This window comes from Chlorocebus sabaeus, chromosome 28, assembly GCF_047675955.1.
Source record: "Chlorocebus sabaeus isolate Y175 chromosome 28, mChlSab1.0.hap1, whole genome shotgun sequence".
NCBI classification, from domain to species: domain Eukaryota; kingdom Metazoa; phylum Chordata; class Mammalia; order Primates; family Cercopithecidae; genus Chlorocebus; species Chlorocebus sabaeus.
The window spans coordinates 18356246-18378664 of record NC_132931.1 but is presented as its reverse complement, the minus strand read 5'-3'; the positions used below and the strand labels follow the sequence as shown (position 1 = coordinate 18378664).

General features: G+C 45.7%; 1 protein-coding gene across 1 annotated transcript in view; it reads left to right on the top strand.

Annotated features, from left to right (window-relative positions):
• The first annotated feature begins 11680 nt into the window (after positions 1-11680).
• The window catches only part of SDK1 (sidekick cell adhesion molecule 1), a 972135-nt gene continuing 961396 nt past the window's right edge, over positions 11681-22419 (top strand). Inside the window, exon 1 of the mRNA XM_008018820.3 lies at positions 11681-11978. Coding sequence (XP_008017011.3) covers positions 11681-11978 — 298 coding nt within the window. The remainder of the gene's footprint in view (positions 11979-22419) is intronic.

The following is a 22419-nucleotide window of genomic DNA, read 5'->3' as shown; positions in this document are numbered from 1 at the left end:
CTCAGGCATCCCAGCTGAGGGAAATCCCCAGCCACTTCCCGGCTATGCCCTGAATGAGTTCCTGAGCCCCAGAACCTGTGAACATAGCAAGATGACTGTTTTGTATCATTTTTGGATGATGCAGCTAAAGCCTAAAGAGGTATTTCTGCTCACTCAAAGTTATTTTGCTGATTAATGGAGCTGGATTAAAATCCAGACCTCATAAATTTTCAATCGGAGGCCGGGAGCGGTGGCTCAAGCCTATAATCCCAGCACTTTGGGAGGCCGAGACAGGCGGATCACGAGGTCAGGAAATCCAGACCATCCTGGCTAACACGGTGAAACCCCGTCTCTACAAAAAAATACAAAAAAACTAGCCGGGCGAGGTGGCAGGTGCCTGTAGTCCCAGCTACTCAGGAGGCTGAGGCAGGAGAATGGCGTGAACCCGGGAGGCAGAGCTTGCAGTGAGCTGAGATCCGGCCAGGCCACTCCACTCCAGCCCGGGCGACAGAGCGAGACTCCGTCTCAAAATAAATAAATAAATTAATTAATTAATAAAATTTTCAATTGGAGCTCCTTCCACCATTTATATCTTTCAACAAATGTTTATTGTTGCTAGGGCTCCACAAGCTGTTTTGGGCATTGGGGAGGTGGCGGTGACTCCTGAATCTATCTCCAGAGGAAAGAATGAGGACCAATGGGTGAACACTGTGGAGAGGCTGGTTACAACTCAGTGTAGACAAGACCTTAGGAGCAAGGAGAACTTTCTGCAAATGGAATGACCTTGAGGAGTGACACAGAGGAGCTGGATGCCCGGGATAGATGACTGGATTTAATGAGCATTGAGATCAGCCCCAACTCTCCTTTCCAACTCAGGGAGTCTATTAACTTCCAAACTTTGTTCCTAAAAAGATTTAAAGCAGCTTTCTTTTATTTGACTCACGACTACCTACCTCTTTTCTTTCTTTTTTTTTTTTTTTTGAGATGAAGTCTTGCTCTGTCGCCCAGGCTGGAGTGCCAGTGGTGGGATCTTGGCTCACTCTACCTCCCGGGTTCCAGCGATTCTCCTGCCTCAGCCTCTTGAGTAGCTGGAATTACAGGCACTCGCCACCATGAACAGCTCATTTTTGCATTTTTAGTAGATACTGGGTTTCGCCATGCTGGCCAGGGTGGTCTCGAACTCCCGACCTCAGGTAATCTGTCCACCTCGGCCTCCCAAAGTGCTAGGATTACAGGCATGAGTCACCGTGCCCAGTGAAAACTACCTCTTTTAAACAAGGTGCTCTTTAAGAAAGAGTTCTTCAGCTGGTGTGGTGGAGGGCACCTATAGTCCCAGATACTCAGGAGGTTGAAGTGAGAGGATCACTTGAGCCCATGAGTTCGAGGCTGCAGTGAGCTATGATTGCATCACTGCACTCCAGCCTGGGTGACAGAGCAAGAGCCCGTCAAAAAAAAAAAACAAAAACAAAAACAAAAACAAAAAAAACCCAACCAAACAAAAAAAATAAAATAAAAAATAAAGAAAAGAAAACCCTTCTACTAAATTTTATGATGTCGTCTGTAAAATATTTGTCTTGCCTACCCCCAAAACGGAAGACAGCATCAGGAAACACAGGTTTAGATCCCAGCTCCACCTCTCACTAGCTGGGTGGCCCTGGACAATGATTTAATATCTGAGCCTCAGGAGAGTGGAGAAACACACTTCCCATCACACAGGGATTGTGGTGAGGATGAAAATACTTGTGTAAAAAGTCAGATGGAGAGATGTCTATTGAATCTGTTGCTAAAGCCTCTCCTTTTCACCAAGTAAATATCTCAAACTTTCTACATCTGTTCTGCCCTCAAAGGCTCCCAATTCCCTCCTCACCTCACACTGAACAGGTGACCTAGCTAATTTAGAGAGAGAGCGAAGAAAACATCAGGTGCATCTCCCTAAATTTCCCCTGATAATTCTTCTAACTGAGTTACGACCTCTCCCTGGTTCTTTCTGCAGTGGACTAGATAGCTCTCCCCCACCTAAGTCTAACCCTTCACTTCACAGAATGCTCCAGAGATTTGAGGCCGCTGAGCTGTCGGTGACCAACTCCATCTCCTGGGTCCTTCTTTCTACAGAACACAAGCCCATATCTTTCCTGCCATCTTCTGCCTAACCTTTGCATTAAACCCCTTGAAAATGTCATGTCCAGGCCAGGTGCAGTGGTTCACGCCTATAATCCCAGCGCTTTGGGAGGCCGAGGCAGGTGGATCACGAGGTCAGGAGATCGAGACCATCCTGGCCAACATGGTGAAACCCTGTCTCTACTAAAAATATGAAAAATTATCCAGGCGTGGTGACACACACCTGTAGTCCCAGCTACTTGGGAGGCTGAGGCAGGAGAATCGCTTGAACCCAGGAGGCAGAGGTTGCAGTGAGCCGAGATTGCGCCATTGCACTGCAGCCTGGGCGATAGAGCAAGACGCCATTTCACAAAAAAGAAAATGTCATGTCCACCTCCAGCTCACGTCTCTACCACCTGGTACTGGCTCAGGCTCCCGTCAACACTGATCACGGGATCTTTGAGGGACAGGTCACTTTTCAGTCCTTCACTCTTTGTGTTGCCTTTTTCTTTTTTTTTCTTTTCTTGAGACAGGGCGTCACTCTGTTGCCCAGGCTGGAGTGCAGTGGCACGATCTCAGTTCGCCGCAACCTCCTGGGTTCAAGCAACTCTCGAGCCTCAGCCCCCTCTGAGTAGCTGGAATTACAGGCATGTGCCACCAAGCCCGGTTAATTATTGTATTTTTATTACAAACGGGGGTTTCGTCATATTGGCCAGGCTGGTCCTGAACTCCTGACCTCAAGTGATCCACCCACCTTGGCCTCCCAAAGTGCAGGGATTACAGACATGAGCCACTGCGCCCGGCCCAGTGTTGCCTTTGAAGTCATCTTCCTCTGCTCCTTCCTTCTCTGCATTATACCCAACATCCACGTGTCTAATGATCATACCTGCCTGCGGATGTCCTGCTGACACATCAAATTTAACAGATTCCAACCAAACGTGGCACTGTCCTCTCCAGCCCTCCAAACCTCCCCCTCCGCCTGTGTTCTCTCCCTTCAGAAACAAAATGGCCATTTTTCCAGTTTCCCAAGCCAGAAAACAGAATATTATCTGCAAACCTCTCTCTCTTAGCTATGGATTCTCTCTTTAGATAGCTTTGTTGTTGTTGCTGCTGCTGTTGTTGAGACAGTATTGCTCTGTGGCCCAGGCAGAAGTGCGATGGTGCGGTCTTGGCTCACTGCAACCTCCGTCTCCCAGATTCAAGTGATTCTCCTGCCTCAGCCTCCGAAGTAGCTGGGATTACAGGTGTGGGCCACCACACCTGGCTAATTTTTTTTGGTATTTTTAGTAGAGACGGGGGCATGGCAGGGGAGGGGAGGGCATTTCACCATGTTAGCCAGGCTGGTTTTGAACTTCTGACCTCAAATGATCTGCCTGCCTCAGCCTCCCAAAGCGCTAGGATTACAGGCGTGAACCACCACGCTGGGCCATAGGTAGCTTTTTAATCCACCGCTTCTCTCTCGCCCCAACTGCCACCATTACTTCATATCTGAATTGCTGCAATGGTCTCCTAGCAGATTTCCTGGTTCCCAGTCTTGCCTAATCCCAACCTAGCTCACAACCTGAATTACTTTTCTTTTTCTTTTTTCTTTTCTTTTTTTTCCGAGATGGAGTCTCACTCTGTTTCCCAGGCTGGAGTGCAGTGGCTCGATCTCAGCTCACCGCAGTCTCTGCCTCCCGGGTTCAGGCGATTCTCCTGCCCCAGCCTCTGGAGTAGCTGAGATCAACGGGCACGCACCACCATGCCCGGGTAATTTTTGTATTTTTAGTAGGTACGGGGTTTCACTGTGTTAGCCAGGCTGGTCTTTTCTAAATGACTTTTCTAAAAATGTTTGATTCTGTAGTTTTTCGAATCCCCATGCCTCTCCATTGTTCTCATGCTCAAGTTCCAACTCTGGGCTTTTGCACATGCTCTTCCCCCTGCGTGGAACACACTTTCTTCTCCTGACTGTTGAGAGATGAACTCTTATTCATTCTTCGGGTCTTAGGTTAGACACTACTTCCCCTGGAATACTTTCCCTGATTCCTCAAGGCTGTTAGATCCCTTCTCTGACATTCCCTTAGGTGATTTTGCTTATCACATGAAGACAATTACTCTAATTGTTTATTTCAGTCTTGCCTAGAGCTGGGACTGGCACCAATCAGTTATTTGACAAATACTTGCTGAAAAGTAGGCATGGAAGGAATTTCTTTCCACTATGGCTATCAAGCTTGACTGTATATCCGAAGCACCTGGGCTGGGTGTGGTGGCTCACACCTGTAATCTCAGCACTTTGGGAGGCTGAGGCAGGTGGATTATGAGGTCAGGAGATTGAGAGCATCCTGGCCAACATGGTGAAACCCTGTCTCTACTAAAAATGGAAAAAATTAGTTGGGCATGGTGACGCGTGTCTGTTGTCCCAGCTACTTGGGAGGCTGAGGCAGGAGAATCACTTGAACCCAGGAGGTGGAGGTTGCAGTGAGCCGAGATAGCGTCACTGCACTCTAGCCTGGGAGCCTGGGGACAGAGTGAGACTCCATCTCAAAAAAAATAAATAAATAAATAAATAAAAATTTAAAAAAAATAAATAAAAAGAAAAGAAAAAGAAAAAGAAAAAAGAAGCACCTGGAGGGCTGGTTAAATCATAGCTTGCTGGGATCCACACCCTAGAGTTTCTGATTCAGTAGTTTGGGGCAATGCCCAGGTGATGCTGATGACAGCTGATCAGGAACCTCTGCTTCTTGAAATTTAAGGCACCCTGAGAGCTGAGGGACAGTTACTATTAAAGACAGCTGGTAGACATTTTTGGAAGCCTGGTACATTTCTGGTACCGCTCTTCTTCGTAGCTTCCTTAATAAGAGCATTTAATCAGATTTTAGCTTTTGAAGATAGCTCAGGAAACTAGGTAACCAAAGCACACGTCCCATTAGGGCTCAAAGGCTGCACCTGGAACTGCGCCCTGCTCGTTAATGGGTTGCCAGGCAACAGAACAAAGGTGAGGCTGAGGCGGGATCAGCAGTTGGCAGGGATCTGAGAGTGAACCACTGAGGCAACTAGAGGCTGGAGTTCTCATCAGGACAGGACCTTAGGAACCAGCCATTAGGGGCCCCCGGGATGTGGGCTGGGGGCCATACGTTGCACACGGGAGGACATCACATCCCCAGGTAGACAAGTGCATATTGCAACTTGGCCTCTGATAGGATTGGGGATTATTTTTCTCAGAAGTAGAATCACGGGAACCATGGGGGAGATTTCCTAATGAGTTATGGGTAAGAAAAAACGTCCTAGGCTCATCACCTGCTTCTTAAAAACAAGCTTTATTAGTGTTTTTTTTTTTTTTTGTAAATTATGAAATACACATTCACATTTGGAAATTTAAAAAGTACAGGAAAGCACATAATTCCATGTACCCTGAAGGAAACCATATACATTTGGCATTCATCCTTTCAAAAAAACAAAAACAAAAACAAACATGAGATTCTCTCTATATTTGCTGTATAAATTTTAAAACACAGAACTGTGTATAGCAGACATTTCTACATCAGCACTTTTAACAGTCATCTGGAAATGTGTGGATATGCCATATTGCACTTTTTTTTTTTTTTTTTTTTTTTTTTTTGCTACTAGCGATGCTGCAACGCACAACCTTATCCATATGTCTTTTTGCATGTGTGAGGTATAATAGATCAAAGACAATTCATATTTAAAGTTTAACTACTGGCTGGGCACAGTGGCTCGTGCCTATAATCCCAGCACTTTGGGAGGCCAAGGTGGGTGGATCACCTGAGGTCAGGAGTTCTTGACCAGCCTGGCCAACATGGCGAAACCCCATCTCTACTAAAAATACAAAAATTAGCTGGGCGTGGTGGCGTGCCTCTGTATCCCAGCTACTAGGGAGGCTGAGGCAGGAGAATCGCTTGAGCCCGGGAGGCGGAAGTTGCGGTGAGCCGAGATCACGCCACTGCACTCCAGCCTGGACGACACAGCAAGACTCTGTCTCAAAAAACAAATAAATTTTAACTACGGATTGCAGGTCTCTCTCCATGGCAGCTTTTTAGTTTGTATTTACACTAACAATATATGAATGCCCATTTCCTCATAGTCTTACCACATTTGCCATTATCAGTCAGTCCTTAAACATTTTTTTATAAGCCTCGTTGCTTTAATTTTTCACTGTTAAGATCGATTTCTGGCTGGGTGCGGTGACTCACATCTGTAATTCCAGCACTTTGGGAGGCCGAGGCAGGTGGATCACTTCAGGTCAGGATTCAAGACCAGACTGGGCAACATGGCAAAACCCCATCTCTGCTAAAAATACAAAAATTGGCCCGGCATGGTGGCATGAGCCTGTAATCCCAACTACTTAGGAGGCCGAGGCAGGAGAATTGCTTGAACCCGGGAGGCAGAGGAGGTTGCAGTGAGCCAAGATCACACCACTGCACTCCAGACTGGGTGACAGAGCAAGACTCTGTCTCAGGAAATAAATAAAAATAAAAAATAAAAAACAAATAAATTTCTTTGTACATCTCTCCAAACATTTACTTTTCTCTTTATCTCTCTCTGCCTGTTCCTACTCTGTGGTCTTTTGTTTTTTGAGATGGGGTCTCACTCTGTTGCCCAGGCTGGAGCACAGTGACACAATCATGGCTCTCCACAGCAACCTCCTAGGCTCAAGTGATCTTCCCATCTTAGCCTTGAGGGTACCTGGGACTACAGACACATGATTATTTATTTATTTGTATTTTTTTGGAGAGATGAGGGTCTCACTATGTTGCCCAGGCTGGTCTCAAACTCCTAGGCTTAAGTGATCCTCCCTCCTTGGCCTCCCAAAGTGCCGGGGCTATCAGCCTGAGACACCGCACCCAGCCTCTGCTCATCTTTCTATAGGGCTTGTTCATCTATTTTTCTTGTTGACTCATAAAAGTTCTAAGTCTTATTCACTAACACAGAGAGAGAGTAACATTTTCTCCAGTTTGTTAGTTTTTTTCACAGTGCCATACAGACGCTTTTGGTTTTGAATTTGTATACAGTTCAATCTACTGATGTTCTAGAAAGTTGCAAATTTTCCTTTTAAAATAAAAACAATACTTCTATCATTTTAAAAAGGTTCCCTTTTATGTCATGGCCCATAAGAAAAAGGAGGAGAAAGGACAGAATGAAGCAAGAGGAATGAGGGCTCTATTATATTCCTGAGACTCAACAGGATTGATGAGATTAGTGATTTTCAAACTTTAATTTACATAGGAATTACTTGGAGATCTTTGAAAATGCAGATTCTGAGTCAGCAGGTCCGGGACTGGGCTTGAGATTTTGCATGTCTAACAAGCTCCCAGGTGAGGTTGATGGCCCATGGGGCCATACCTGGAGCAGCCAGGCTTTAAATCATAACAAGGGAAAGCACTGCTGGTTTCATGAATCATCCTAATGACACGAAAATTATCATCTGCTTTGAAAACTCTCCTTTTTCTCTTTTTAATTAAGCAGGGAACATTCTAACTTCTTATTCTGGAAAGCAGGAGATGGCCAGGACTCACTGGAGGAAGAAGAAGGAGGAGAAGGAGGAGAAGAAAAAGAAAGAGAAGAAAAGGAAGAGGAAGAGGAGGAAAAGGAGGAAGAGGAAGAAGAGGAAGAGGAAGAAGAAGAAGGAGGAGGAGGAGAAGAAGAAGAAGAAGAGGAGGAGGAAGAAGAAGAAGAAAAAAATCAGTTTTCATGGAATAACATCTCTCCACCTCACGGCCTTTAGCATATATGGTTAAAATTTTTAATGGCAAGTATGCAGGTATAAAACGCTCACTTCTTGAGGCCCTCTTGTAGGGCTGGGCAAAATGAAATTGAGGGATTCATTGGCCTTTGGGACAGATATATTCCAGCCCCGTCCTGGCTGTTTTCCCTCCCCAGCATTATAAAGGGGTTTCTCTGTATTATTTTTTGAGAAAGAATAGCTATAGTCTAAACACATGCCCCAAAATAGTAACCTAATGGGTCCTGTGAAAAAGCAACATCGTCTGGGCAAGGAAAAACAAGTCTTAGAATAGGACTCAGGAGAGCTTGTTCTGGCTTTAACACGGTTGCTTCGTGCGTATTAAACTTTCTTGGCTTGGCTTCTCCAACTGCAGAATGGAGACTAGAGCAGAACCTTACTTCCAAAGGCTGATATTGGGATAGGAAGAAAAAAAATTTATTGGAGAGGTTTCTGGACCTTTTCTGGTAGCAGTGAGGTCACTGATCTGTCTTTTTTTTTTTTTTTTTTTTTTTTTTGAGACAGAGACTCATCTTGGCTCACTGCAACCTCCACCTCCTGGGTTCAAGTGATTCTCCTACCTCAGCCTCCTTAGTAGCTGGGATTACAGGCGCCCGTTACCACGCCTGGCTAATTTTTGTGTATATATATATTTGTTTGTTTGTTTTTGAGACGGAGTCTAGCTCTGCTGCCCAGGCTGGAGTGCGGTGGCGAGATCTCGGCTCACTGCAAGCTTCGCATCCTGGGTTCACACCATTCTCCTGCCTCAGCCTCCCGGGTAGCTGGGACTACAGGTGCCTGCCACCACGCCCGGCTAAATTTTGTATTTTTAGTAGAGATGGGGTTTCACTGTGTTAGCCAGGATGGTCTCGATCTCCTGACCTCGTGATCCGCCCGCCTCGGCCTCCCAAAGTGCTGGGATTACAGGCGTGGGCCACCACGCCCGGCCTTGTATATACATATATGTTTTTAAACTATAGATGGGGTTTCACCATGTTGGCCAGGCTGGTCTCCTACTCCTGACCTCAAGTGATCCACCCACCTTGGCCTCCCAAAGTGCTGGGGTTACAGGCGTGAGCCACTGCACTCGGCCTGGTCACTGATATCTTATAATCTGGTACATACTAACTTGGCTTTCCAATTTCCAAGCAAGTTTCCACAAAGCTTTCTGTTACCTGCAAAATAAGTCATGGCAAAAGAGGCTCTGGGTATTTTTGACGTGTCCTAAAGTCAAGAAGTTGCTTGAATTATGTCTGTGCCGTGGACTGGAGCAGTATACAGGCACAGGTTTCTACGTGAAAGTGGTGGACATAGATCGATATTGGAGAGGAAAAGGTTAAATGTGAGTGAATTATTTCACTGTCTACTACGCTGGGAGATGGGAATCATTCCTAACTTTTTACAGGAACTTGGAGTCAGCGATTTGCCCAGATTTCACAACTACAAAGGGTGGAGCTGAATGAGACCTCAGAGTCCCATCGACTTTACTCTTGGATCACCATCCCTCTATCTCCTAGCAAAACAGAGGTGGTTGGGGGTGAAGAGGAAGGGAGGTGAGCTCCCGACCTTGGGCAAAACACTTCACTTCCTTTATTTATTTTTGCTCAGTCGCCAGGCTGGAGTGCAGTGGCAAGATCTTTGGCTCACTGTAACCTCCATCTCCCAGGTTCAAGCAATTCTCCTGCCTCAGCCTCCCGAGTAGCTGGGACTACAGGTGCACACCACTTCGCCTGGCTAATCATCATCTTCTTTTCTTCTTCTTCTTTTTTTTAAACTAGAGAGGAGGTTTCACCATGTTGGCCAGGCTGGTCTTGAACTCCTGACCTCAAGTGATCCGCCCGCCTCAACCTCCCAAAGTGCTGGGATCACAGGTGTGAGCTACCGCGCCCCGCCCACTTCATTTCTTTATGCCTCAGTTTCCCCATCTGTACCTGGGCCAGCACCTCTCACACAGTGGGTGGTAAAGCTGCTGCTGCTGCGGCCCGGGGCTGGCCCACAGTGAGTCCTTACTGCATAGGAGGTATTCCTTCTCCCTGCCCCGCAGGCTCTCATTATAATCTTGCAAGTTTGAAGAAACCGGCCTTGCTTGCAACAGAAGATAAAATCAGACATGCCTCTCGGCCTCCAGCCTCATCTCCATGCCCTCAGGGCGCTGTCTTCTTCCGGCTTGTCCCACCTATGAGCCCTCACCATGTCCTCAGAACAGGGCACCCGTGGCTCGTTTTACTTTTTTGCCCTTCCTAGCATGGTGTGGAAAGGGGGCAGAGGGCAGGCCTCTTTCTGAAACCGCCTCCTGTTCGGCGGCTGTACTTGGACCTCCGGTTCCCTATGTTTCTTTCACGTGGTTTTTGTTAAGTCTTAGCGGACGTGTATGGAGGCTAATACTGAGCCACCAAACCATAGGCGCTCTGCGAGCAGGAGCTGGCTCCTATCCCAGACCCCGGCCCTGTGGCCTGCTCTCCACTCGCCCGGGGTCTTTCTTGGCTGGGACAATAAACCTACTAACGGTATCAAGTCTGCATCAGGTGCTTCCTGGGGAACCAGCCCCGTGCTGGGCGCACACCCAGCCCCTCTGCCTTCATCTCCTACGTGATCTCATGCAATCATCACACGCCCCCAGAGAGTGCGTGTCACCTCCAGCTCTCCTCCCACAAAAATGCTGGCCTTCCAGCCTCCAGTGTGCTTAGTTCACCCCATAAACTCTGCTAATGCTTACCACATGCTGAGCGTCGGCGCCCGTCCCCACCCCCAGCCCCAGAGGCTCCCGGGTCCCGCACCGGGAAACCCTCCCACTGGTCGACCCTGCCCCGAGACTCGCCCACTTCACAGTGGGAAACAAGCAATGTGTCCCTCCCTCCCCCGACCTCCTCCAGCCCGGGCCAAAAGTGACCTTGGTTGGACGCTTCTACAACGCCATGCCCACTCCTGTGAACAGGAGGCGAGTTTGCACCCAGTGGTGCCTTTGGTTGCTAGAAATTAAAAACCCCATTGCGCGTGTTTGCAATTACGGTAACTTGGCGCGTCGCCCCCAACACTGAGCTCGCAGGTGGGAGCCGGGCGCCTCCCGGAGCGCGCCCCCCTCCGCCCTCTGCCCGGGGCTCCCGCACGATCTGCGCGTCTTGCTGCACCTGAGCCCTCCCCACCCGGGCGCCCGCGCCGCCGCGGGGCCGGGCGAGGAGGCACCACCCCCGCCCGCCCGCGCACGCCCGGCCCGCGAGCCCGCCCGGGGAGCGCGTGCCGAGACGGCGCCGCCTGCAGTCCCCGCTACGGGTCCCTAGGGGGCGCAGCCGGCGCGGGAAGCCGCCCGAGCCGGGCGCCGGAGCAGGCAAGAAATTGCAGGCGGGCGGGCGCCGCGACTTTGAAAACAAGCGAAGGCCTAGGGGGCGGGTCCCGGGAGCGGGCGCCGCCTCCCTCAGCCAATCAACGGCGGGCTGCGGGCGGCGGGCGCGGGCGGCGCGTGCGGCCGGGCTGTGAATGGGGAGCGGCGGCCGCGGCGGCTGAGGGCGAGCGCGACGCGCGGGCGGGCGCACTTTCTCCTCAGCGCCGGGCGGGGGCGGCGGTGGCGGCGGCTCCTCAGCGCCCGGCGGACCCCTCGGAGCGAGCGCGGCGGGGCCCGGCATCCCGGCCGCGGTGGGCTCGGGACTGCGTGAGCGCCGGACGCGAATTTCCCCCGCTGACAACTTCTTCTCTCTCGGCTCGCCCCCGGCCCGCGCCGCGCCCCTCACGCGGGGACCCGGGACGCCGCCCCTCAGCGCCGGGCGGCCGCTCACCTCGGGCCGGGGTGCGCCGAGCCGCCCGCGGAGTGGCCGCGCCCGCTCGGAGCCGTCCAGCCCGTCCTGCCCGCCCGTCCGTCCGGCGCGGCGCTCGGGGTGGCGGCTGCTTGGCATGGCCCAGAGCGCCCGGCCCTTGGCGGCCGGTGGCGGCGGCGGCGGCGCGGAGCCCCCTGAGCGCGCGGGCCCCGGGCGGCCGCGGGGATCCCCGCCCGGCGGCGCCCGCCCCTCGCTGGCGCCGCGCCCCGGCCCCGAGCCCTCGGGACCCCGCGCGGCGCCCGAGACCCACAGTGGCGACACGGCGGGCGCGGGGCGGCGCGGCGGGCGGCTGGCGGCAAAGTTGGGGCCCGGCCGCCGCGGCTGGTGGGCGCTGCTGGCGCTGCAGCTGCACTTGCTCCGGGCGCTGGCGCAAGGTAGGTGCGCGCGGGGTCGCGGGCCGGGGGCGCCGCCTCGGGGCGCGGAGGCGCGAACTTGAGTAGCGAGAGTGTCCGGGGTCCCCGCACCGCCCGGCCCGGGTCGGATGCGCCTCGCTGGGGCTGCAGGGAGCCCAGGGGCTTCTCCACGCCGGACTCGGAGGAGAGGGAATCTGAGCCCCTTAGAGCCTGCACCCCGTCTGCTGCTTTGCATTTTATTTCATTTTTTTACATCACAGTAGCACAAACAAAAATTTTTAAGTTGAGACCCATTCCTCAGCTCCCTAAAAGGATGCCCGAGTCCGCTTCCCATTGCACGGATGAAAAAGGGGCCGGTCTGTACCTGAGTGTTTGCACCGCAGGGTCTGGTTCCCGGTGAGTGACATCCACAAGACTGCAAATATCAAGTGCCAGTCGCCGCGAAAAGCGTTTTCCAGCCCCTCCCCAGGGCCCCGTCCTCTCCCCAGTCCCCGCCGGCTCCTGACTCCCCCACGTCCCGATGCCCGACCCCAAATGGGTGCTGCGCGGCCGGTGGAGCAAAACTTTCAGTGCCCACAGCTTTTGCACTTGGCTTTGTTTTTCTCCCTCTGTTGGCTTCTGTTTAGAATACAGTGGTGAGCTCTGAAATAGAGAAAGAGGATCTGCTGAATCGAAATGACCTTTTGAAAAGAGAGATGGGATCTCTTGTGAAACGAGCTTTCCCTCCCAAATCTGGGCTTCCCTCCACAGGCCCGCCCCCCCGCCCCCCAACCCGTAACATACCCCTGCCAGCTAGCATCCTTTTCTTTTGAAGTATGCTGGTCTTAAAACCAAATCACCCCCCTCAACCCAGAAATAACTGTTTTAATACGTCCTTTGGTAAAGTCTTTAAAACACATTAGTGAACCGGTTTTGCTGATGGTAGTTTTAGGAAAATTAACTTTTGTTCGTTAGCTGTATCTTGGAATACAACTATCATGGTAAGGAACTTGGTATTCTGAGATTGGGGAAGATGAGAGCATTAAACTTAAATTAGCTGTGTTCTGTGTCCTGTGAAGATGATTTATGTGTAGTAACATGACTTAAGTGTAATAACATTTTAAAGGTCTGAGCTCAAAACTATCCAATAGTTTAACAACTAACTCATACTTTTTTTTGGTTAATGCTTATGTAACGTTATCTAAATTGTGCCCCTCCACCCACCTCCAGCTTTCATAAATGCTCCCTCTTATGTTTTACTATATGAAAACAAATTGCCATATTTCTGGTTAATTTAACTCCTCCATTACTTGGAACATTTTCATTTCACTTATTTGTGCTTTTTGCTTAATGACTTACTCTGGAAGAAAAGCATTTATTAAGTCATTTTGTACAGTGGGATCTGTAGATTGTCAGAGAAACCAGGTTCACGTGCAGAAATCTAAATCACTTAGCACGACCTTTACAATAAAAATGGTGTTTATTAAGTTTTCTTTTTTTAAACAGTGACTTGCATTTTGCAGTAAGACCCGTACGTTCATACATTTGAAGATTCATGCCCAGACTGAAATGGTGGGGGAAAAATCTGCCAGTGGCTTTGTTTTGAAGTACATTACATAGATTTCAAGTTTTCATCAGTTGCAGTTTGAAGGCTGTGTAAAGCATTGCATTTTTATAACTGAAATGTTAATGAAAATCCGTTTAAAAAATGTATTAAGGCAACAACCAAACTTTGTTAGGAATATTTTATTCCTTTTTGGCAGTAAAAACATTGGTACCTGTTTTACATTTATATGGTTTATGAAAGTGTACAGATCTTTTAGTGTAAAATTTCAAATAGGTTATTGCAAATTTTAAATTCATTCATGGGTTTCTGTTCTCTGTGCTCTGTGAAATGTGTAATATAGCCATCATTTTTTATATCATTGAAAATTCATATTACAGAGGAGATGTCACCATTTGACAAAAGCTCATGTATCTTGAAAATGAAAATTCTGGTGCTGTTATGAGATATCTGATGGGATGATGAGTTGGTCATACGCACAGGAATGCATTCTCTTGAATCTTATCGGATAAAATGTAACATTCTAAATGGAATAGTTACCGCTACGTTGGAACGCCTCCTAAGTACCATATGATTACATTGTAGCTAGGTGAAGCCGTGCCTAATTTCTCTGCACCTCATGTAGGTAGGCTAGGTCATGTATCTTGAGAAAAAACATGTGCAACATTGATCAGTAAAAGTTACATTTGTATAACCTAAGTTACAGACCCTCTATGTAACTGATCATGATGTGAACCGCCAGGTTCAAGTCTTCCAAATGTGACTTTAATATGCCTTGGAGTTTCTTCTTTCTATGTGGTGATGAGAATTTCTGAGTTGTATGCTCTGCTTATTGGTGTGTGTTTAATTGCTTGTGACTTCCCCGGATTCCTAAAAAGCGACATCTTTAATTCTGGAAGGCAGGTGGCAACACATGCTTTTCTTTATGCCATCCGCCAAGGAGCCAGCTGTGAGTGGTTTGGAAGGATGACTTCTGAGGCTAAAGACGTATAAGCGTATATGTGAAGTCCGTGGTGCCTTTAGCTTTACTGCTGAACCCTTTACAGGCTTACTAATTCTAGCAGTGTTCAGTAGACCTCCTAGATTCAGCTTGCATTCCTCAGGCCCAGAGAGGATAGGACTGTTCTTGTCAACTTCTGCCATGGGGCTGTTCAGAGTCCTCAGTTTCTCATTTGAAATTATCTCCACTTGGACCTGTGGTTCTCAAGCTTTGGTATGTGTTAGAATCACCTGGGGAATTTGATGAACCTGTAGAGAACCTACTCTTCCATGAGCCACATTTGCTTTCCATGTGATTCTAATACACACTGGAGTTTGAGAACTACTCATTACCTTGTCTTTTCCCCCATTCCAGACACCCGCTGACTTCCTGGAAACCCTCTAGCCCAGTGTTTCTCCAACTTGGTTGCACATTGGAATCACCTGGAGCTTTAAACCATACTGATGCCTGGATGGCACGCCTAGAATTGGTTGTAATGAACTTGAGGTTTGATCTGTGCATCAGGATGCTGAGAAACAACCTCGTCCCTCCAGGTGATTCTCATGTTTAGCCAAATTTGAGAACCACTGCTCAGATGCTTTTACGTGAGACCACGTTACTTGATTTCCCTTTCATGCCTTCCTGGGCTTATTGTCCTCCCCCAACAATTCCAGTGACTTTTATGGACCTTGGGCCTGTGTTCACTTATACCTGTTCCAGGTTCATGATCTCAAACTCAACAGAGTGCACCAACTTTTCACTTACGTATCGTTTATTCCTGCTGAAACTGTTGAGCCCCTACTTGATCCTGCCTGAGGTGTACATCGGAATCACTGATGAAAATTTAAAATGTAGTCATCTGGGCTCCACCTCAGACCTGCTGGTTCTCAGAAGCATGCATTTAAAAACTCCACAAGTGATTCTTGTATGTTTGTGTTACTTTTTTTTTTTAATCCTTATGTTGGTTAGTCCCATAATCTCACTCAATTTCTCTGTCACCCTTAGCCTGATTTTCTGTGGTCTGGGTCACTTTTCTCAGGCCAATTCCCAGCCTTGGACAGGGTCTACTACTTAAGCTTTTCTGCCACTTGTTTGCTGGAGTGTTGAGTTCACTACAAATCTCGCTTCCTTTTGGGCCCATGTTGCTTTCCATTAATCCAGAAGTACTTTGCTTCCCCTCCTCCTAACCCTCCCTTTACAACTTTGTAATTTGAGTTTCAGCTGGAACTTGAGTTCTAGACTCCCTTACTTGAGTATCGTTTTAATAAAGAGTGTTAGCTTGGTGAGTGCTCAGATACTTAAATTTTGTTAGACCACTGGGTATTTAACAGACAACTGGTCTCTTGGTTGGTTACTGTCTTCTAAATCCAACAATAAGCAGTTCCTACCCTCTGTGCAGTCTGCGTAGCCACCTGTAGCTGTCCTGTATTGAACCTTTGCGTGCCAAGCACTAAGTGCTCATTGATTCTTCACAGCAGCTCCTGAGAGGTAGACAGCATTTTTGTTCTCATCTTACCTATGAGAAAACTGAGGCACTCAGATGTTAACTAACTTGCCTGAGGTCCCAGGACTAGGAGTGGTGGTGCCAGAATGAAAAGTCTGATCCAGAGTCTGAACATAACTTGAGTTCATAACCCGTGGGCTGGAGTGTTTCCCATGTAACCTCTGCCTTTATAAGGAGAGGGAAAAACGGGCAGCAATCGGATCTGTACCAAAGGGAAAGACGGTGGTTGACATTTTCTAAATACAGTATTAAGTAATCTGACCTCAAGTTTTAGATTCACCTTATTTACAATTATGACTGCAAAATAAAAGTTACATAATTGGGACAATAGAGATGAGGAATGTATGTAACCCCTTCCGAATGTATGTAACCCCTTCTACCCATCCGTCTCCTCTAAGAAAGTGACCGTCACATTTTGATGTATTCCCCTACCCCCCATTTTTCTTTCACAACATAACATGAATTCCAGCTTCATGGGTTATGGTGGTCTGTTGGCAGAGATTAGACCACCCCAGAATGGACTACTGGGAGTGTACCAACCATTTCTTTGAGGAACATTTGGAAAATTCTTTTATCTGCACTCAAGTATATGAGTTTGAGTCCTTTAAATAAGGAGGTGGAGTTTGAAAGGTACTGATCTTTTATTAGTTTGCCTTAGCACACATTTTATGTAAATAGTTAAGTTTAGGCTCTATACTGGGGTTTATACCTAACCGGAAGTTTCCTGGGCCCTCAAATATTGAGGTAAAACAACGTGGAAGGCTGCAAGTTAAGTGGGTAATTAAGTGATATCAAGTAAGACTGTGTAGTTTAATTCTCCGAACCAGTTGCCTTTATGTTATTTCCATCCTCAGAGCCCCTGTGTTGCTTGTATTGGGATACATAGGATTTGGTGTCTAAGCTGGCAGAGGTGTCTGGCATGTAGTGTCCTTCTGCTTGCCGGCCTTATGGTGCCCCAGAGATCAGAATGTCAGCTGACTGAAACTAGAGAATGGAATGGACACAAAGTGAGGATTCTGATTAGGTCATGGCTTAAATTTCTCTAAGAAGTAAAGAAAGCGGTAGTTATGAGAGTAGACCTTCAGGTCCAAATGCGTGAAAGTTGAATTAAGCTCAAAGTGGGGAATGAAAATCACATTGAAAGGTGTAGTATAAAGAAAAGGGTTATTTACAAAAGAAAGCTGTTGATGTTTTGGTATTTGATTAAATACTCCTGGTAACCAATTTGATTAAATACTCCTGGTAACCATTTAAAGTAACTGAGCATTTTAGTTTGCATAGTTTCTAAAATTTTATTTTGACTTCATTTCTGTAAGGCATTATCTTACATTTCCCCCTAAGTATGTACACTTCTGTTTTAAAAAAAGGGCATAAACGTTCATATCCATAATCCTGAGGGAGGACATATTTTGTCAGTTGGGACAGCAAATATGGCACCTCCTGCCATCCTCTGGTAGCACATAGGAATAAGTTACAAGTTTTTCAGTGAATCCCTGAAATGCAAAAGTCTGTCACAGTTGGATACCTACCTACCAGTTACTGATCCTATACCTGAGATCTGTTCTGGAGAGGTTATTACTCCTAGAGTTTCATTCTATAAACAGTGTTGCCACTAAATCCAAATACAAACATCATGATTATTATGGGAGCATTGCTTTAGGAAACCTTTGTTGATGTATGTACAATTCTAGTATTTAGGTGGTTGGCCTCCTGACAGAAAGCTCAAAAGCCGGAAACTCATTCCACCAGCCTGGTCCCAATCTCCTGTGGGTACTGCGGGAATGAAAGCGTTCTTTATAAAGCTTTCCTAGAAACATGGATATGGTAAATGGAAAAGACATTGGGCTAAGTGTCAGTAGGCCTGGTTTATACTTCATTCTGTAACTACCTTGCAATATGAGCAAGTCTGTTAGTCTCTCTGAGTCTCTCTTCTCACCTATAAAAGGAGGGGTTAGACTAGATGTTCAAAATTGTTCTGCTCTGTTTCTCTGATCTTCTGTATGTTGTCATCCCTTCTGCCCTTTACTAGACTCTGCATACGTCTCCTCTCTGGGGATTCTGTAACTCCATGTGTCTTAGCTTAGAACCTAATTTTCTTCATTTTACTTAGAGTATTTACAATGTTGAAGACAACGAAGATGCAATGTAATATTTCTTCTTAGGTGCTGCCATCTAACACATGATATATTTACTCTAGCCTAAAAATGGTTCATGTTCAAAATTTCAGGTTCTGTAAAACAAATTAGTGCCATAATTTATCAGTATAAGCCTGAAATTTGGAGAAATAAATTTTCTTAAAATGTGAGATGCTTATTTATCTACATGGCTAGAAGAAGGGGCAGGACTAATAGAAATCCGGAGGTAATTAATGCAGTGGGAAATTTAAAAAGATAAGAGAAAATAGTGATGGATGAGAATGTTTATATTTACTGTACAGTGACCATCAGTAATTAAAGAGATTAGTAGATGTTGTCTGTTTCTGTGCTTAATCTAATGTTATGTTGGTTTAATTGTCTTCATTAGGGGCTTTTAGTAAAACAAAGGGTCTTTAAAATTAACACAATAATTTTTCACTTTAACAGGCTTAACTGGCACTCTATTGATATACAGACAATGTCTAGTGAAGATAACAGCTATCAATTAGTTCAATTTCTTGAAAACAGATATGTCAGTCAAGTAAATCTATTTCTGATTTTTGGAGATTAGCTTGATGACCATGGGCTAAGACTATAGTTTCTGCAGTGTTTTTGGCTTTGGTTTATTTTCAAATATATATGTTTTTTTTTTTAACGGATAAGGCTAGGCTTTAGAGTCGTGGGTTCAAAGAATGGGCTAGACCCTGGGGCCCATATTGTTACGTAGAATTAGCCTTTGTGCAATGTTTGGTTGCCTTTTCTCCCTTCTAGAACTCCCCACTGTATTCTAGACCTAATTCTTTACCTTGAGAGGGTTGGAAGCTCCCAAGTATGTAAGCTTAATTTTACGATGATGAATGGTCTTTCCAATAAGAAAAAAATAGGGAAATAACCACGTAATGACTATGGTGATTTGGGGAAGAATATGGATACTTGGGGAGCTCTGGTAGTTGCCTTTATTAGGAATAGTTGGTAGCAGGAATTTTAGCAACCCAAGCAGGCTAGTTAGAATATATTTCAGATTCGGAGTAAGGAGGGATTTTGTATCACAAATGTACAACCTGTCATACTTAACTAAGGGCACTCATCTCCACAGGGGGTAGCGTTTGTGGGTCTCTCTCTGTGGTGTGATCCTTAATTTATTTTGTGTGTTTGTGAGCCTGTTTTCAAAGTGAAGGTCAATTTTACCTTCTCTCTAGGCGTTAGGTGCAATGCAAAAAGGAGGAAAGAGATTTTGATACGGTATGACCAAGCCCTTTTGTACAATGGATGTCAGTGTTGATTTTTGTACACGAGCCACCAGATGGCAACAGAAAAAGTGTTTATATAGGATATAATCTGTGGTTTCCCCAGCCAAGTTTTTTTTTTTTTTCCCATGATACACCACTTTTTAGTATACTTAGGTAATATGTACAATTTCTGGCTAAGAGCAAGGCGAATTTATAGTACCCAGCTATGTGAAATCAAAACCAGGTAATAGAATAGTGGCAGAGTGTCACTAGAAAAAAAAAAAATATATATATATATATATATATATTTTTAACAGGAATGCATGTATAAACTGTTCCCAAAGGGAGCAAGTTTCCAGGGATGCAACTTTGATTTATATTATTGTATAGTCATGCTTTTACTTCTGATTTTTTTATTCAGCATTTATTCAGCTCTTACAGTAAGCTGTAATGATTTGCAGAACATAAAAGAAAACATGGCTGTTACCCTAAAGCATTTTATGTAACACCTTTAAAAGGAAGAGATACATGAGTTTACAAACATTAAGCATATTTATGTATTTGCCGGCCAAAGGTATTTTTACTTTATGTAGAATTTGTTTTATTTTTGCCTTGTAGGCATATTCCCTTTTTCTAAGCGTGTTGTCTTGGCTCTTCTAAAATGGTTGTCTTAGCTAAAACTCCTAGTTGCAAGCTAGAAACTCAGTCTGAACTACTTAAGTAAAAAAGGATTTTATTGGAGGAGTCCTGGGGTATCACAGTATAACTAGGAGAATTTCTTTACATTTGGAAAGTTTAGTATTCACTTCTACCTAGGGAATAACTAGAGCCACATGCTCAAAAGCTCCTGGGTGCTGTCCTCTTGGCCGTTATCTCTCAGTTTGCTTCTGTGTCTGTGCTGGCATCCTTCTGGATTCACTGGAAATTGCTTTCTCTTTGTGGCTGAATCCCAGCTGTCACCACTCTTTGCATTCCTATTGCTTCAGACCTTCAAATAAAGATTGACTTAAAGCTTTGGTACTGAGTCCAAAATCTGTGAAATGATCAGATTTGTATTTTAAACTCATCTTGAGTGGGGGGGAAAAGCATTATTGTTGTTGCAAAATTGAGAATGGGTTGGAAGAAACCAGAATGAATGGCTGACTGTAGATGGGTTGGGCTGTAACAACAATTGAGGTGAGAGAAAGTAGTAGCTTGGGCTAGGTGTGGTGCTGGAGATGGAGAGAGGTAGATGCACTACAGAGAGAGTTAAGAGGCAAAAAATATGTGGGATTTGGTCATAGGTTGGATATGGAAGATGAATGAGAAAATATGAAAGGTGATGTCCAGGTTTCTGGCTTGCATGACTAGTTGGCTAGTATAACTGTTCACTGAGTCTGGACCACCTCTGTTTGGGCAACATGGTCATTATTTTGGTTTTGAATTTATTAATGTAAGGTACCTTTGAGGCATCTAGACAGAGCTGTTAAGTTGTTTGGATACATGAGTTTTGCAACCAGAGGAGGGTCTGAACTTTTGGTATAAATATTTGTGGAGACCATATAGCATTCTGTTTAAGAGGATGGGCTTGGCATAAAATAAAACGAACTTAACCACTTGCTACCTTTGCATCCTTGGGTTGGCTACTTAATCTTCTTTAATCTCTACTTTTCTTATCCCTGAAGAATTGTGTAATGATTCTACCTGCTTCCTGTAGTTGTTGCTAGGGCTGATTGATATGATTGTAGGTAAGGTGTATCCAATAAGTGTTAGTTGTTGTTATTTATTCTTTTGTGTAGAGGAATTCTGCCTTATTCATCTTTTCTCTTCCTGTAGTATTAGGGAGTGATGAGTTACAGTAGTAGAGTGGGGAGTATGGACAGTTGACATGACTGGAGAGGTATTATAGTAATATTAAACTGGCTGGGATATAACCTGGATAAATAGCAGGGCGATGGGGCTGGGGAGAGAGTAGAGTGATGGATGAGTTATTGAATGGTTGTGATAATATAGAAATAATATTTGAACTGCAGTAGTATTGGGATGGAAAAATTGGAATGGTCAGTCTTGCTCAGAGAGGTAAATAAATGAGTTGTTTGGATTTGTTGATTATGTGGGTAATGGTGATCTTTTTGAGCTTAATCTCACTGGAGTTCTAGGAGTATAAAGTACATTGAAGTTTATTATGGAATGGATGGGTAGGGAGAAAATGGAGTCAACCAGTATGATGTTCTATTGAAATTCTCAAGGAAAGAGAACTATGGAGGCATTTGAAATGCATAGTGACAAAGATGATCTTAAAATGCTTTGGGAATATTTTTTCCAAATTTGAAATCTATTATTGAGGCTGGGAAAAAAGTTGTCATTTGGCAGAATGGTAAATAATTATCACAGTTCTCTGAAGTGATCATTTCTGTTTCATATTTTGTAACTACTGGAGACTTCTAACAACATTGTCCCCAAAGCTGAATGTAGAGGACTCCCTTCACCACCCTGCTATAAACACACAGAAACTGTGGACAAAATATAAGAAGAGCAAACAAGTGTTTCTGAAGTTTGAAAGACCAGGAAATCCATAGGTGGCAGCTATGAACAAAAAATTCAGAGCTCGGGCGTTAAGCAGGAGCTCAAGGCCTGTGGTGGTTTCTGATCTGAATACAGGCCACAGTGGTTTAGTCTTGAGGGTCTCCTGAAGGAGCAGGAGACATGGCCTTGGGTCTGCTTAAACTTGGAAGGTGGAGTGAAGGTTCTCTAGCATTAAACCTTGAAGGGCTTTTCCATCTGTGAAAAGAGACTTAGAAAAACTTTGCCTACTGGTTTGGGAAAGTGTAAGAAACTTGCTGTACTCCTGGGGTTGTGATAATTAGGAATAAAAAAGGGACATCTCAGCTCCAAGACTGCACCTAATAATTGGGGTGGATTCAAATTTAATGTTTCTTACAGTGCAACTAACCTTCAAGCTGAGACAAGTTAGCACAAAATCTGGTCTAGAACTATGGAAATGAATAGAGCCCTCAAAAGTAAGTGTGAAACTGACCTGCAGAGCAAACTAAAAATCTGAGACTCTTGCAGAAGAAACAAGTCATGCTAAAG